The sequence below is a fragment of the Molossus molossus genome, unplaced genomic scaffold, assembly GCF_014108415.1.
Source record: "Molossus molossus isolate mMolMol1 unplaced genomic scaffold, mMolMol1.p scaffold_m16_p_3, whole genome shotgun sequence".
Lineage (NCBI taxonomy): Eukaryota > Metazoa > Chordata > Mammalia > Chiroptera > Molossidae > Molossus > Molossus molossus.
The window spans coordinates 13,959,626-13,972,738 of NW_023425366.1; the positions used below are offsets into that span (position 1 = coordinate 13,959,626).

Sequence of the window (13,113 nt, forward strand, 5' to 3'; positions counted from 1 at the left end):
CCTTCCCCTTGGAGTGTCCCTCCCCCCACTAATCCCTCTTCTCCCCTATGGCTCCCCAACACCAGTACCAACTTCTCCATCCACTCACTTCATGCACATTCTCCTTCTCTCTTTCTTATTCACACCCCTCCTTCCCAATCTGACCCTAACCCCACACCCATTGCCACCCTCCCCAGAGAGAAGCTTCCGTGGGGCGGCCCTGAGGAAACACACAGCTGGGCCAGAAGACCTTCCCTCGCTGCCTGCCCTGTCTCTGCCCTCTCTCCCTCCTTGCTTCCCCCACCCGTGTTCCCTCTCCCTCGGGCACTGTTGCAGCCCTAACCTCGGGCTTGCAGAGGTGGTGCAGTAGCAGCCCCAGAGCTCCTCCGTGGCTCCTCCCCTTCCGTCCAGGTGTCAAAGTCCAGCCGGTGGGAGCACCTGGGGCTCTTCCTCAGACCTGTCTTCACGGGAACTTGCTCCTGAGGAGGAGAGATGACTCTAGCCTGGAGACACTTGCCAAGAACTCTGCGCCTGGAGACTCCCTCTCGCAGGGCACCCACGACATGCCCTTCCCTGAGCGGTGAGTGGGGGGGTCAGCAGAGGGTCAGTTGGGGGAAGGGCAGGGCTTGGAGCCTGTTGCCTGGCATTCTGAAATGCTAGACCTGAATGGGACCTTAGAGACAGGTCATCAACGCAGTGGTTCTCACCCTGCCAAATCCAACGCCCCTTCTCTTGTCCAGTCTTTTCCAATGTCCCTTTTGTCCTAGAATGAAATTCATGGATAACAAAACCTGACTGTATATACTTTCTTTTTTTTTTATCCTCATTCGAGGACATTTTTCCATTTTTTGTACAGACAGAGTGGGAGGGAGAGAGAGAGAGGGAAACATAGATGTGAAAGGGACACATCGAGTGGCTGCCACCCGCACGACTGACCAGGGCCGGGGACAAACTGCAACCGAGGTACATGCCCTTAGCGGGAACCAAACCCGGGTCTCTCCGGACCACAGGCCGATGCTCTAACCGCTGAGCCAAACTGGCCAGGGCTGTATACACTTTCAAAATAAAAGCATGATACCTTAGCTGTAATGTAAAAAAGAAATAAAAAGAAAACAACTCAAAGTAAAGTGTTAACTACAATATATACATGCTCAAAGTCGACCTCTTTAAAAGACATACGGCATCCCCACAAATCTCCACTGCACCCCAGGAGGTGGAGCCATCCTGCAATTACTGACCCAGAAATGGAGACTCAGAGAAAAGCAGTCATTAATTAACCAGAGACACCCAAGAAACTAGGACTCGACCCTGGGCTGTTCCTTCCACTCGGACCCTCTTCTCTTCTCAGCAGGAACAGAAAGCGTGAGGGGACCTGGGGTAGCCAGCCGCTTCGGCTCCGTGTGTTCATCCATGTGGTTGTGATTTCCACATTCTTGTTCCACTGGAACCCGCCACGCCCCCCACCGTCCCCTCACGCAAACGGGCGTCTGTGGCATCAGCACGTTGACCCGCCGTCCTGGGGCCCTGGGCCAGTCAGGCATAGGGAACCCTTTCCATTCCCCGTTGCGACCAGTTTTATTTCCATTTTCTCTTCATCTTTCTCTTCCTCTTTCCTTTTTCTCTAGCCTTTCTTCCTCCTCTATTTGCTCTTTATTCCCCTGAAAATTGCAATTCTTTGAAACTTAATACGGCCGATGCTTTCAATGATGTTCTCCTTTCATCTTGAACCAGACGTGTGAGTGAGTACCGTGACCCCAGTTCACAGACTAGGAGACAGAATGATTAATAAATCCGGTCAGAGGCAGAAACATAGAAGTGACAACTTGGGATTCAAGGCCAGGTCTGACTCCAGAGTCGGAGTGATTCCACCAGACCCTCGATCAGCTCGCCAGGACTCCTTAACGCAGCGCCACCGCAGAGAAGTGACCTCGCAAGCCCACACCACGTAGACATGAATGTCGTACTCTTACCTAGCCTTTTAAATTCTGTTGAAGTCTGACCCTGGCCAGGTAGTTCAGATGGGTAGAGCACTGTCCTGATACGCCAAGGTTTCTGGTTCGATCCCCGACTTCCTCAGCTACTCTACCTAGATACATGCCTGCTTGTGTTAGTTCATCCAGACACACACGCATTGAACACATGTTCTTAAGAACCTGCTGCATGCAAAACATACATCCAGTAAAAAGTATCTGAGCACCTCCGTACTGGACAGAGCCATGATGAACATGAAAAAACCACTGCCCAGGGTATCCCCGTGGGAGAGACTGAGCATAAGCAGACAAATAAGTAAATAGGTTTAAAAAAAAAAAAAAGTCCAGTAGAGACACCTGCCATAAATAAAACCAAATCAGGGCGAATGGAAAGGAAAATAAAATGGGTGAGGGGGTCAGGGGCTGTGTTAGATGGGGGATCACCAGGTGGTGTGGTGTTGTCAGATATGCAAAAACAAATACGTACCAATCCTGGATACCAGCTGCATAAAGACTGTGTGATCTCTGTGTGCACAAAGTGTTAGGCCTTGGATGCTCACTACCTTCAATCTCAATACGTACAATCAGGGTGGGTGATATATGGACACAGAGTTACAGAAGCAATTTGTTTCCAGTATAACAGAGTGGAGAAAATAACCCAGTGGTGCCTTCTTTCTTACTAATAAGCTAATAATTATTAAATGTATAACATTTCCAGGAAGGTGGGGTATGTACTCAGATGTACTGTTTTCTTATAATCTGCCTTCTCCCCGACAGGAGGGGGGTGGATGGTGGTGAATCATGCCCATTTGCATGAGTAACTTCCCAAGATTGCAAAGGCTTTTCTATGAAAAACATTAAAATTGGCCCAAACAGGAGGTCTCCCACCCACACTGCTCCAGGAGGACTTTGCTGCAGCCAAGGGCCAGAGGGGCGACCCCAGAGAAGGCCGCCCCCAGAAGGGCCAGCGGAAGGACCACCTGCCAGGCTAGGGACCAGCCAGAGCTCCTGCTTGTGAACAAAGGCACCTGACCCTGGTTCACAGCAAAGGGCATTCATTGAAGGAGGGGGAAGAGTCGATGGGAGGTGAGGCAGGGGGCAGGACTGGGTGTGAAGAGACGCCAGGGACAGCTCCTGGCAGGAAGAGCCGCTGTGCATGGCGTGGCTCTGCTGAGGGCCTCCAGCTCTTCCCTCCATCCAGGTCATCTGCTCAAAACGTCAGGTCCTACAGCGAGGACGTCTCATTCACCCATCGGAGGTCCCGCGCCCACGCCTCGGCGCCCCTGGTGGGAGGCAGGCATCTGATACAGTATTAACCTGTCACTCAGCGTGCACAGTTCGGCAGAGGTGGTTCCCACAGAGAGACTGGGCGCTACACGTCATGATGGGGGAGAGTTAAATGATACTGCACAGCCGAGACAAGTGTCCTGTAACTTCCTGCAGACTGTGGAACAGTTGATGAAGGAAAAACTTTCTCCTCTCGGGTCTGGGAGCTGGCAGCTGCTCAGCAGGGAGCAGAGGAGAAAACCATCCTCCCCAACCAACCACTGCCCCTCATGTCTCCAGACCTCACCTTAGTCTCAACAAGCCTCCGCGAGGTGACATCTCCAGCCCTCAACCCTTTGGGGCCTCAAAACTGCCTTCCCAATGGGCAACCCCGATTTTGCACGTAGAAAAATAAGACCAAAAGAGTGAAGGATATTTGAATTTTTAGAAACACTCAGAATTTATCTTTTGTCTCAGAAGCGTAACTAATGTAGAGGGACACAATGAAAGGCTTTTCAAAAGGTGAAACTCTCAGAAAACTTAAGCTATTGATTTTGGGGGGTTATTTTTACCCATGAATAGCCAAAAGCCACTTGATTTTAAAGTAAGAGCAAATTAATGACATTTGTCATTCTTTAGAGCAGAAAAGTGAGGACTCTGAAAGAAAATATACTCAGCGCTGTTACATTTCATCTTCCTTTAAAAACACCTCAGGCCTATGACTACGTGGCCACACAAAGTACCAACATCTTATCCGTGGATTCAAACCTTTGTGCTGAACACGAGACCTCATTGCTTCAGCGTTCTCCACCTGTGAAACGATCTCGATACTGACCTTGAATCTTCAAAATCAGCAGCATTCTTTTCCAAGAGTACTCGTACAGTCTCTAGACATCTCTCCCAGCTCTGATCCTCTCTGGCTCCATTATTCCATCAAAACCTATGCTGGGCCCTGGCTGGTTTGGCTCAGCGGTTAGAGCGTCGGCCTGCGGTCCCGAGAGACCCGGGTTCGGTTCCCACTAAGGGCACGTACCTCGGTTGCAGTTTGTCCCCGGCCCTGGTCGGTTGTGCGGGTGGCAGCCACTCGATGTGTCCCTTTCACATCGATGTTTCTCTCTCTCTTCCTCTCTCCCCCTCCCACTCTACCTGAACAAAAAATAGAAAAATGTCCTCAGGTGAGGATTAAAAAAAAAAACAAAAACCTGTGCCGGGAAAGCAGGGTGAAGGTGGCCAATGAGTGAGCGGGAAAGTGCGTGGAGTTCCATCCTCGCGCTGCAGCTAACGAGCTTGGTAACCTTAAACAATTAACCCACCACTTCAGGCTGATTTGGTCGTCTATAAAATGAGCATTTTAACTAAAAAAATAACACTAAGGTCCCTTCTGGCTCCAAATATGATACCTCGGGCTCAGTTTATCTTGGTTGTCATGGTCTGGGGTTTTGGAGAAAGGTTTTGTCTTTCTGATCTATTTGCACATAGCATTTATTAATATGATACGTTGCCCAGCCTCTTTCTGTCTTTATTCCTTATTAGGAGAGTCAAGAGCCATTCACTCCTTGTTTATTGACACTGGGATAGGTATTGGGATCCGGGCACTGGGCAACCCGATGCTTAGAAAGCCCCTCTGCTGACCAAGAGGATGTATTCCAGCGGCACACAGAGCGGCGGAAGCTCGGTCAACTGAAAGAGAAATGTAGTTGACATGGGTGGGGGAGGAGCTATCCAAGCTGTGAACGACCCTGATGGGAGAAACCGTGGCTTCCCCCAACCTCTTCCATACCTTTCCTGGCTATGTGTGAGAGGAACTCTTTTTTTCTCCAGAAAATTTATTATTGAGATACCTCTGTTTTTAAATCCAAACTAAAGGCTAATTTGGATGATGTTTTTCACTGAAAAATAATATATCCATCGTATTCTTGTTGGTTGGGTGAATGAAAGAGTGATCATTGATCTGGGTAACCGTAGGTGATTTCTACAAACGGGCTGTGTGATGGTCATCCAAGGGTCCTCACTCACTTCGCTCTTAGTAGGTCCTTTCTGGACATCTGTAACCAAGCTCGGTCTTCATACGAAGCCCAGAATGCCTCCATGTGACTTCACACCTGAAAAATACCAGGTAAGAGTTAGAGCCTTAGGAAAGCCCAAAAGAGGTGGTCCACTGTTTCCTCAGGAAGGACCCGCAATGGCCCTGCCCACCGCCGAGCAGCCCCGTGGCAGGTAGTCCGTCCTTTGAGCCTCGGCTCCATTCAGTGCCACAGTATGCGCTGGTGTGCGTGTGGGTGGGAGAGCGAGGCAGAGATGGGGACAGAGAGAGACAGAGAATGCAGGAGGCTCTTCGTGACGATAGATCACAGGGGCAAAAGCAGACACACGCCCAGAAGTACATATGTCACAAAGCGGGTGGGCACACGTGCACTCTGAAATGTTGTTCTGGTTTTGACCGTCTCTTACGGCAATGCATGATCTGACCTTCCCGAGTTCTCCACCAAAAAATATAAACTTATCATTTTGCTCTCAGGCTAATGAATACTTCTCTCGCCCCCACCCCAAACGTTTCATTCTACATACTGTTCAAGATCCAGAAATTGTAGAATAGATAGTCAGGAGGGACCCAGAAGGAGAGATCAGGAGGAGACAGGTTTGATAATTACAGACATGAACACCAACACATGATTTCTTTTTATTCTAAAAAAAAAAAAAAAAAGAAATACAGCAAAATGAAAAATGTGTTTCAAAACCCAACTTATGACTTCAGACATTTGCTTTCAACGTTTATTTTCACAGCTAAAATGAACTCACAGCCAAGGTTTTCCATGGAGAGGCGGACCTTTCTGTCCCTTCTTCATGTTTGACACAGGAAGGGGTCGCAGGGCCACACTGATAACGTCCCCTACTTGAGGGGAAGGGCCTTGGCGTCCTGCAGGGAAGACACGGGGCAGGTTCTCCCACTGGAGCACGGGGCGGCAGCCGCTCCCCGGGTCGGTAGAGGCAGTACTGCTACGGTGACGTGTTGCTGTAAGGAAAGTGGAGACAAGGAGAAGGAAGACTTTTCACCCTGAGATGCTGTCTGTCCACAGTCCCTTCCCTACCGCCGTGTCCTGGAGATCTACCAGCAACACCTCTCCCCCATGCAGACAGCGTACTTCCCACAGCCTCTGCTGCTCCACCAGGGTCACATGGAGTGGCTATTTGATCACGAGGGAAACAGATACCTGGACTTCTTTTCTGGGATTGTCACTATCAGTGTTGGTCACTGCCACCCGTGAGTATCCTTAGAATTCTGGGGTTTTCACTCCAGAAGAATAGATGGAGAACAGGCGAACCACGGCCACGGTCGTGGTTCGGGACCCTGATTAAACATGCTCTCTCCTTAGGCACGCCCTCCTCGCTGGCCACCAGTACCAGCCCTCCCCCCTCCATGCTATCCATTCTAGACAACGCTTTGGTCAAGCATCTTTTTGTTTGCGGGTTTATTGACACTCCGTAATTGTCTACAGGGAGTTCTGTGGAACATGGACCACAGGAGAGGTTTGTTGGTGAAAGGTCCTATGAAGAAATAAGCTTGGGAAACACTTTAAACTATATCTCCCTCCTGGGGAGAATGGTGCACAGGAGACTGGTGCAGGCACTGAAAAGTCCTGCAGTCAAGAAATATTTTCATCTGGCATTTTGCAAAATTGTCCAACCACTGAACTGACTTTTTCGGTGTGTCAGTTGTTAATGACAAACAGATTGGTGCGCAACAAACTTCAGTCACTGCTGTCCTTCAGATCCAGGTCCAACTTCTGAGTCTGGTTTTCCAGGCATTCCAAGTCAGGTCTATCCACCTGTACGTAGCTCCTGCTATCCCTCCACACGAACCTTCTCTCACAGAACGTGGTTGCGTAGTTACAAAATGTCCGACGGTCATCACTACTGAGACCCAGAGAGGGGAATCTCCTCTGAAGGAGAAAATACTGATCTGACGTGTGCCTGATGGATCTACAGCTCTTTAGAAAAGAAAAATGGGAAGCTACTCAGGCTGACATCTAGTTGTCTCTACCTTCCAAACTATTTAAAGAATAGTTAATAAGATAACCTAGTTAGAAGAGATTCTAAGTCCAGACTTCCTCCTAAACTAGGGGTTTCTTTTCTAACATCCCTATGGGATCATTATTTAGTCTCCTTTGTTACCCTTTGAAGCAACACACCTGCTGCCAGACACCTCTGGTGTCTGCAGCGCTTCCTTGTGTGTGGATGGACTCAGCCCCTGGAGGCTCTTTGAGTTCAGTGACCAGGTGTGTGCTGGGGGGACACACCCCTGCAGCATGGATAACTGTTCTCTTGTTCACCCAGGAAGGTAAACGCAGCGGCAGGAAAGCAGCTCGGCCGCCTGTGGCACACGAGTGCCGTCTTCTTCCACCCCCAGATCCATGAATACGCAGAGAAGCTTTCCGCGCTCCTTCCTGAACCCCTAAAGGTATAATGCTCCCCGCTCCAGGGCTGGGAGTCTCAGGATCCCAGGGCAGCTGCCTGAGGAAGCAGGAATATGGACAGGGAATTTGGTGTGTGCTTGGAACAGCTGAAATAGCGAGCCGATCGTTCTGTCTGGAAGTAATCAAGAAGAAAGGACTCGCTGGCGAACCCAGCCGAAGTTCACCTCCTCGGCGCCAAGCTTCTGCTTCTATCCTCATCACTCAGTGGGAGCCCGCCCCCCGACTCTCTCCTTTCTGTTCCCAAGAGGTTTTCTCCTCTTCATTTCGTGCCTCCCAGTCCTGAGCCTGGAGGACCCGGACCCTCCGTTCTCCCCTTTCTTTTGGCTAAGATGAGCCACATGTTGTGTCTGTTTGCTAGTTTTTGCACCATTCACACACACTGCACTTACAGGCTGGATCGTCCTTGGGGCTGCGGATCAGGGAGCCTCCTCGTCCCAAACCTTCAAATCAAGTGTGGTGGTTTAGGTTCAGGAACCAAGAGACCTGGTGCTCGAACCCACTTGGCCACTGGCCACTGTGCACCCCTCAGCAAGTTTCCCCACCTAACACTTTGCAAAGCAGCAAATAAAACCAATGGAAGTCCGGAATGTTTCACAACTGGGACAATCCCTGAGCCGTTTTTTAATCTCTAGCACTTAGCAGCTGCTCAATAAAAAGCTGTAGAATTAATACAGTAATTAAATGACGGAACTGCTGGTCTGAAGGATACTCTCCTTAATAATCAGAGGCTGGGACACTGTCTTCAACAATTTTGAATTAATTGAATAACAAAATGTAAATGCAGTATGAGGCCATGTGTCTTCCTTTTCCCTGCAGGTCATTTTCTTGACAAACAGTGGTTCAGAAGCCAACGACCTAGCCATGCTGATGGCCAGAGCACATTCAAAGAACACACACATCATTTCTTTCAGGTAACCACACCTTGGACTATCCAACTCTAATGACACTGACTTGCCCTGATACTAAATGTCTAGCTTTAAAATAGAGCATGGAGGGGCTTTCCTGGGGGTATGTATCTAATTTTAGGTTTTAGGGCAAGATCAGTCAAGTAAGTGTTATGACTGGATGACCCCATCCAAATTGACCTGATCCAAGGTAGGGGTTCCTGCCTGGGGTAACACACAGCATGAGGGCCTGGTAATGTCATAGATCTCCTACGGAACTGAAGGTCACATCCCAGCTTTCTGACTTTGAAGATGTGCTTTGGCTATGACGTATGCCAAGTGGGGAGTTACTGGTCTTCACTCACAGAAGCTCCAGGCTCCACCCCCGGACACTGGGCCACATGATCTCCGCTAATGATAAGGAGCCAGCCATGCAGTTCCCAGGGCCGGCGGCACCAGTTTTCACCCTTTATTCTTTTTGAGTTCAGAGGAGGGGTATCTAACCCTGCATATTTCTGCTCCTCTGGGTGACTTTTGAGAATTGATCATTTAATAAGTTAATTAAACCCTTGATGGCTAAATTATTAGCATTAAAAATAATAGAAAACTGCCCCGGCTGGTGTGGCTCAATTGGTTGGGCATCATACCACGCACTGAAGGGTTGCTGGTTCAATTCCCGGTTGGGACACATGCCCAGGCTGCAGGCTCGATCCCTCTCCCTTCCTTTATCTCTAAAAATCAATTTAAAAAATATTTTTTAAAAAATGAAAATAATAGAAAACTAAGAATTTTTCTTACAGTTGCCTCGCTCAGATAATTTTATATAGCACATTTAAACACTTTTATAATAAGGTTTATGTAAAAGACAGGAGTGAGTTATAGTAAAAGTTGATAGAATGCAGAAATAGCTCCATTCCTTCACCTGTATTGCCATAATTTCTGCCTAGCTTTGAAAGAGGATTTGGCTTCTGCACAATTTGATTACCAAAGCACACCCAATACTGTACCTCCATGTAAAACACACACGTAGTGACTGCAGGCAGGAGCAAACTTTGCTATCAAAACATATGATTGTGAAGAATTAGGGTTGATATTTTACCTAAATAAACATTCCAGAGGATATATGTCCAGGTAAGTATTAATCTATTCCAAGCAGTCATGGTGCCACTAGGGTTCAACATGTGTTTGTGTCTCCTCTTTCAAGACAGATGACCAACCTATTGCATAGTCTTAATTTATAGTCCTAACTCTGCAATTTGAGAGATTTTGATTTAGGAAATTGCCCAAACTCATTGAAGCCAACATTGATGATTTATACAGAATAGGACTGTTTCAGGTTCAAGAAAAAGCAAAACCTGTGTTTCTTCTATGTCAAATCAGATGGCTTTTCAGGCACTTAAAGAGGGGTCCCCAAAGGTGTTGAGCAACAGCCACATTGCAGGAAGAAATATTTGGCTTCCTGGGGTAACTATTTTGAAGACAAATACTCATTGGATATATCATTTCTGTCTTGCTGCTAAAAGATGACTCTCACTACTGTAGCATAACAGAGTAGGGCAGATGCTAAGGTCAAAGTTCTTGGCTAGATGATCTCCAGAATTCCTCCCACAATTTCAAAACTATGACACCAGCAGGAAAGATAAATAAGTCAAGTTGCCTGACATAGGCTTAGAAGATTTCTCAGAAACGACTGGAGTTGCATGTTAACTGTGTTCCATTTCATTCCATGGCCTCTGTGGGTTTTCTCTGTTGTCCTACCCTGTGTTCCCCGGAAGTCAAAGAACAATGAACTTAACTCTGCCCTCCCATGGTTTTTCTCTGCAGAGGAGCCTACCATGGAAGCAGTCCTCACACACATGACTTGTCAAACGTAGGGCCATTCAAGATGACACTCCCTGGTGGGGTGGGCTGCCAATCAGTGAGTTTTGAGATTTTTTTTGTCTTATTTCTCTAAAGGCTACTGGGTACATGGAACAATTGATCGGATTTTCCAGGTATTTGTCTTAGAAACTAACATAAAACCTATCATTAACCAGGGACTCAATTTGACTTAATTGTATTGAAGACCATTTGGGGGTAATGTTTCTTAGAAAGGCCTTCAGAATCTGAGTAATAATTAATAATAGGGTTGTGTATGTGTGTGTGTGTGTGTTTTTTCATTTGTTTTTCTTTTAAATAATATCAAGTACATTTCAATAAATGTACTGAAATTAGTTCTCAAAGCCTTGAATGCATAAAATGTCAATAGGCTATAAAGTCACCCTTGTCCCCACCGTTTTAGCATCAGATACCTAGTTATTTTTATTCTTTAAGATGCTCTTAACCACCAAACCTTTGAGCAAGCTGTTTCCAGGCTAACTTTGAAATCATTTTTCTTTGTAGAGTGCTCACATAACTATTTCTAAGAAAAAAAAAATTATCTCTTTAAAGCAGAAGATTAGGTTTCCATCCTAAGTGGGAGAAGAATCTCAATATTAAATTAAGGGACCCTCTTTCCTTGATTGGTACCACATGGTTCCCCAAACTGGCTGTCTTCTGTTAATGTTTTACCAAACTTCTTCTTTTGTCGTTGGCAGACAATGTGCCCAGATGTTTTCCGTGGCCCGTGGGGAGGAAGCCACTGCCGAGATTCTCCAGTACAAACAATTAGGAAATGCAGCTGTGCACCAGGTCCCATGGGGTCGGGAGGGGGGTACCTGGTGGAAGGTCAGGAGGGATAAGGAACTTGGAGAAAGGGTGATGCATTTCTGGGGAAAAGTGGGAAAGGAAACAAAACTAGAAAGCAACACCTCGTTGAATCATTTCTCCTGCCTGCTACTACTGTACCACCTGGCTGTTCGGAAGAGCACCTCGTGCTACAGAGCTCAGCTGAACACAGACTATCAGCTGGTAGTTAATTAAAGAGCTCTATTAGTTCTATTAGCAATAGCTCTGCTGTTGATCTCAAAAGAAAAGAAGGTTTCCGATTTCCAGTGGAAACTCCCCTGGGAACTAGAATGCCAGCCAAAATGAGAGCATCTGGCAAAACATAAGGCCATTCCCTGAAGGCTGCTGACATCTCTTGCAAATGTTTTGAAGACATTATCAGAAGGAAAACTTCTGTTTATCAAATGCATTTTTATTTGCATTCTTTATATAAGGGAGGGGAGGCATGGAAATAGTACCTGTTCTTTGCTAATTACCAAGTCCCACCTCTTATTTGTCATGATCATTTATAACATTTTCAATAGCAGCTCCTAAGTAGTGCTGAAGGAAAGAACACATGAGCTTAAATAGAATAGTAAGCGTCACTGGGTTGAGAGAATGAGTGTAAATGAAAGTCTTTAAAGTCAGCTTTGAAAGGAAGAAGATTCACAGCCATCTTAAAATTCAGAGGTGATAAGGCAGATGGAGATAGAAAGATGAAAGAATGAACGTTGGAACAAGATGTCATGGTTGCAGAACTTAAAACCATAAAGAAAATTGCAGCTGTCATTCAACTCTAGAGATGAAGAAACCCAAGTCCACACCTATGAAGCAGAAGAGCTAGGCCTTGGCCCCAAGTCTTCTGACTCCAAAGCCAGTGCTCCCAACCTATGGCCACCCTTGTTCACACTGATGTCTCAGCAGGATGAAACCAGGCTGTACAGTAACTCCTGTTCTGCTGGCCAGGATTGAAGAGACACCTGAAGTCAGGAGACCCGGATCCCACTCTCAGCCCAGCCATGGGTCAACTATGAGAAAAAGCTCCATCTTCTGCTTCAATTTTCTCACTTGTAAGATGGAGATAAGGATACCTGCCTCCCTGACCTTTTATCCTAGGGCTTCGTGAGATCAAGGCAAGAGAGCTTTTTGTAGAGGAAGGCTATGATAGCAATGCCAAGTACAGCCATACCTCTGTCTCTTATCTGTATGGCATCAAGAACCAAGCTCACTTGGGTGCACCTCACAGACCTCAATATGACTGCAAACCCATCAGCACAGAGCCTACTAGGCAGAAGCACACAAGAGACAGCCATTTCCTTCCTTCTCTGCTCTGTATCCCCTCTGCCTCTTCCCTCTTTGAGGTCTTCTCCTCTGCCTTAGGCCAACTGGAAAATACCAGAACCCCACGATCATCTCTCTAGTGACAACTGGAGGCTAAAAGATAGTGACAGATGTTCATTTCTGCTTCTCTAAACAGTTGTCTTTGGCATATCTGAAACCAGCTGTTTTCTTAACTCATATTTTCAAGAGACCAGGCTGACAGCATATCTTAGAACAGAACTGGAATACAAGAAGGGACTCCGACCTCCTCTAGTGCCTTCAGGACCTGCGATGTGTTGGTCTTTGCTGTAAAGGGGTTTGTTACTATGTGTTTACACAAGCATTCCAACATGTAAAGTACAGAAGGTTCCCGGGGTTGGGTTCCTCTTAGGGTTCATTCAGCTGCCAATCTGGGTAGAAGATTCTTTGCCTCAGAATTATGCCGTCACTCCCCACGTGGCATCAGCAGTGGTCCCTTTGGGGAGCCTGATACAGATGGTTATGTGGTAGATTTCATTATCTTCCTTCAGCCCT

At 47.0% G+C, this 13,113-nt stretch overlaps 1 protein-coding gene across 2 annotated transcripts in view; it reads left to right on the forward strand.

Annotated features, from left to right (window-relative positions):
- The first annotated feature begins 471 nt into the window (after positions 1-471).
- Positions 472-13,113, forward strand: part of AGXT2 (alanine--glyoxylate aminotransferase 2) — a 32,610-nt gene continuing 19,968 nt past the window's right edge. Inside the window, exons 1-7 of one of the 2 annotated variants that reach the window (XM_036280152.1) lie at positions 472-559; positions 5,243-5,331; positions 6,293-6,477; positions 7,551-7,674; positions 8,507-8,601; positions 10,399-10,492; positions 11,151-11,244. In XM_036280152.1, coding sequence (XP_036136045.1) covers positions 472-559; positions 5,243-5,331; positions 6,293-6,477; positions 7,551-7,674; positions 8,507-8,601; positions 10,399-10,492; positions 11,151-11,244 — 769 coding nt within the window. The remainder of the gene's footprint in view (positions 560-5,242; positions 5,332-6,292; positions 6,478-7,550; positions 7,675-8,506; positions 8,602-10,398; positions 10,493-11,150; positions 11,245-13,113) is intronic. The other variant, XM_036280153.1, reaches the window with a different exon arrangement.